At 46.6% G+C, this 3892-nt stretch overlaps 1 protein-coding gene across 1 annotated transcript; it reads left to right on the plus strand.

Moving 5' to 3' along the window:
* Nucleotides 1-1123: 1123 nt before the first annotated feature.
* Nucleotides 1124-2682, plus strand: LOC139721380 (uncharacterized; the record flags this gene model as incomplete). Its single annotated transcript, XM_071632693.1, has 1 exon — nucleotides 1124-2682. A coding segment is annotated over one exon (1467 nt), but the record flags the coding sequence as incomplete, so codon positions are not given.
* Nucleotides 2683-3892: the final 1210 nt, after the last annotated feature.

A 3892-nucleotide genomic window follows, 5' to 3' on the forward strand; every position in this document is an offset into this window, starting at 1 on the left:
GTTAGCGGCGTGGTCATTAAAGAGACTAATATGTTTTGCAAGATGAAGGCGCTTTTATCCTTGCCGTCGTCATTAAAAAAAAGGGGGAAAGTTGCTAGAGACGTTGACCTCCGTCGAGTTGCGATCTTTATCACTGCCGCACAGGAGCCTCTCGAATTGTGCTTTCGAATTTTGCCAAACATCCAAGTCGTGAGCAAATAAGCCGGTGGAAAAAAAAGGAGGGAGATAGATTTTCTCTGGTTTGTTGTTCTTGTTTCATTCTTTCATTATTATTATCTTTTAATATTATCTCACTATGCATCAACCTCTCCATTCCAGCCATCTATACACGGCGGTGAGTTGGCTCAGTCGGTAGCGCGTCTACCTCACGATCACGCGGCCCGGGTTCGAACCCGAGCCTTGACTGAGCAATGTTGTGTGTAAGCATACCGTCCCCTCTATATCGAGAGGCAAAACACTCTGTCCCTCGGATAGGACATAAAATGGAGGTCCCGTGTATGAGAGAGTAACAACTCATGCACGTAGAAGATTCCACTTCATTCATTCATCGCAAGGGCAGGGTGTTTAACCCGGTGAAGTGGTCCCACCTCACATCCAACTAGACCCATAGAAGACCAGCTTAACGTAGCTGAATATGGGCTATCCAGCCATCTTCTCAGATGGAAATGAACAAACAGGCTGATAAGGAATGTCTTTTTACAGCGGAAGAAAGACTCCTTGTTAGTATTTCCACTTTGGAAGTAAAATTGCCAAGGAAATATTTGATGGGAAAGGTTTTCAGAAAAAAAAAACAAGAACAAGAACAATAAAAACAAAGATAATTTATTCAGACACGCTAAAATGATGTAGAATACAATGTCACGTCCTTCGTGATAAAACATTGATATGGCTAACCTGTATCCATATTAACTGTCGCAACCTATTTTAAAAGCAAAGCGTGACACAATCCTCTCATTCTTTGGCTATAAAATTGGATTGCCCCATTAAATAACAATAATTTTTCTGTGTTTGCTCCGCAGAGGTGAGCTCCTGAAAGACTGCAATGGCGTACAATCGTGGGAAGAACGTCTATCGCCTCGAGAAGTCAACCTCGAAACCATCCGGGACGGCGAGGAAAGGAGAGAAACAGAAGTGGTACGAAGATCCACGCACGACCAGTGACCACAATGCCAAGTATCTCAGCAAGCTGCAGGAGATGAAGGAACAGCTGCAGAAAGAGGGGCAGTTCGTCGGGTCACAAGTCGGCGGCAAGACCGAGCACACCCGCCACAGGACTCATCCGCTTCCCCGGCCTGGACTCACCCGCCATCTCTCGCTCAACCTCCCTGTGTTCGTGACCAACCCGGATTTTTCCAGCGTACCACGAGCGGGACGCCTCTCCATGTACAAGTCTAACAAGCACGTACCAGCCATACACCCAGTTCAAGGTGTGGGACTATTGGAAGACTCGCGCACGGATCATCATCCGAGAAAGATATTTAAGAGAAATGAAAACGTCCCACATAGACAAACTTCGTTGGACAAGGGGCTCTTTGATCTTAATAAAGGAAGCCAACCGCCCGGTTTGAAGCGTTTTCCACGTTCCCAAAAGGCCACGCAACTCTCCTCACGAGTGCAAAGATCTGACATGGATCCAAAGGAAGAGTCCTGTATGCATTTAAAATCCTACAACGTTGCATGTTCGCACGGCCATGGTCTTGGGCGGCTTCGGTCGCGGTCAACATGCAGCGAGAACGAAGCACTCATGTCTGCACTGAGTCACACACGGTCTCTCGGACGAATTCACCCCGACACGCAGGGCGTTCTGTGCAAGGGAAGGTCATCTTCTAAGTACCGGTTTGATCACTCGAATTCCTCCGACCACCCACATGGCGTTGGTCTTGAGCTCGCCCCAGTGAAGCGATCGATCAAAGTTGAAGTTCCGTTCGACAAAGGGGAGGGAGATTTGGGGGACGTCGACTCAGAGTCGAGCGGCTACAAGGCTCCCATTGGCACGCCACATACAGTTTCGTCTCAGCGATCAGATGTTCCCTGTGCCTACTGCAACAGCGACAGCGGTATGTCCATCGGGAAGGCGAGCTCGTCGACAGGTTCTAGCAACAAGGATACAAGCGACACGGACGAGTGGTCCGACATCGGGGTTACCTTGTCGCAGATTCGTCTCAGTCATTCGCAGTCAGAGCCATCGATCAAAGACTTCACAAGGATCATGGCCAACGAAGACGTCCCTGACGTCGAATACGACGTCGATGACGATAACGGCAACCACGCTCAACCTACGTCGTCGAGGAGCAGCGAGGATGCCATCCCCGTGTTGCAGATCAACTCCCGCTCAGAGGAGGAGAACGAGTCGCAGATGGAAAACAAACTCACGATAAACACGCCTTTCATCATGTTCCGCCCCGCCACGCCCCGGATGCCCGAGCCAGAGGAGAAGAGCTACGACAACGAGGTCGGCCGCGTGCTCGTCAAGGCGGCCACGCAGGCAGAGTTGAGGCGGAAAGAAATGCGACGACTGCTGGAGGATATTGAGGAATTCAACTCGGCCAACAAGAATCTCTACAACAAAGTGCATCCTGTCTCATCCTAGCTATACGGGGAATACTTGCATCCCATGACAACACAGACAGAACGATTTGGTGCTCACTGGTATTCGATCAACTGTTCACTGCCCGCAAGTGCCTGGATGAATGACGATGTTTAGAGACTGCAGGGTGACGCACGTTCTCAAAGGACCTTGGCACGATAAAACCCTTGGAATATCCATAAACGATGAAAAAGAACCGTTTTGTGAACACGATCTGTCTCAAATTCCTCAAAGTCAAACACAATATTCCAATAAATACATGGATATTCATGACATTTAAATCCTCCTCCTTCTCCTTCTTCTGCTTTTAACATTTTCCCTTTCTTCCTCTTCATTGTCTCATCATTTTCAGCATTAAATCTTCTGTTATAACCTAACTCTTGCAACAGCCCACTATATCCCATTCTGTCTCGATGTCTCTTTCATCCACAAGACATGAAGCAGTGTATCATGTCCTTATTATCTTGGATCTCCCGTTACTTCGAGACACGTACTAGAAGTACTGCCGCTGCTGAATACGATTTCTATGAAACCCAATCTCTCACTCCGTCGTCAATGTTTCCGCTACTCCGCTTTGCCGCTTTGCCAACGAGATTGAGACATCTCTGGAGGATTCCATGTACCTCAGATAAACCAACGTCAAACTGTGCGGTCATGATGGTAATGGTTTCGGATTCTCTTCATCATGAAGTGTTTTACTTGTTCCTTTGTCGATTACCGGAAATGGTTTGATGTTATTTTTTGTAACAGCTTGGCCTCAGTCATGCTATAGATGCTCCTCTCTTGATAACGCTTGGGCACTGTAATTGAACTGGTATCATAGTGTGTGTTCATACAGCAAAAATTTTGCTGATTACTTATCAAGAGCTGTTTCGCATAAGTTGTGTCTATGCACTATATTATTGTGAGATTCATAACAAATGTTGTCTCATCCACGTACTGTAAGTTTAGTCTCCGTGGTCATTGCTAATAGTAGAATGACCAATGTCCATGGCACAGTCGCTGAAACGCGAGAAAAGGTTTCTGTGTCATGGTCAGTTGTAACCGGTATAATGATATGTCGTCCCCTCCCCTCCTCCCTTATGCCGCTCTTATTCAATCTCCAACCACCATCTCCACCATTCTCCTTACATCACTTACGCTCAACAAACACATTCTCGCTGCGTTATAGTCTCCTTATCTGTCTTTCTTATTTTATCTCTGTCCCTCACCTCTTCATTATATTATTTTGTATTTCACTTTATTTTCATTATGATATATATTTCACCTTGGCTATTTTTTTCGCATTACTTCAACGTTTTTCTC

Source organism: Diadema antillarum, unplaced genomic scaffold (assembly GCF_040938485.1).
Source record: "Diadema antillarum isolate AM-2024a unplaced genomic scaffold, OU_Dant_1.0 scf00000142, whole genome shotgun sequence".
Taxonomy (NCBI): domain Eukaryota; kingdom Metazoa; phylum Echinodermata; class Echinoidea; order Diadematoida; family Diadematidae; genus Diadema; species Diadema antillarum.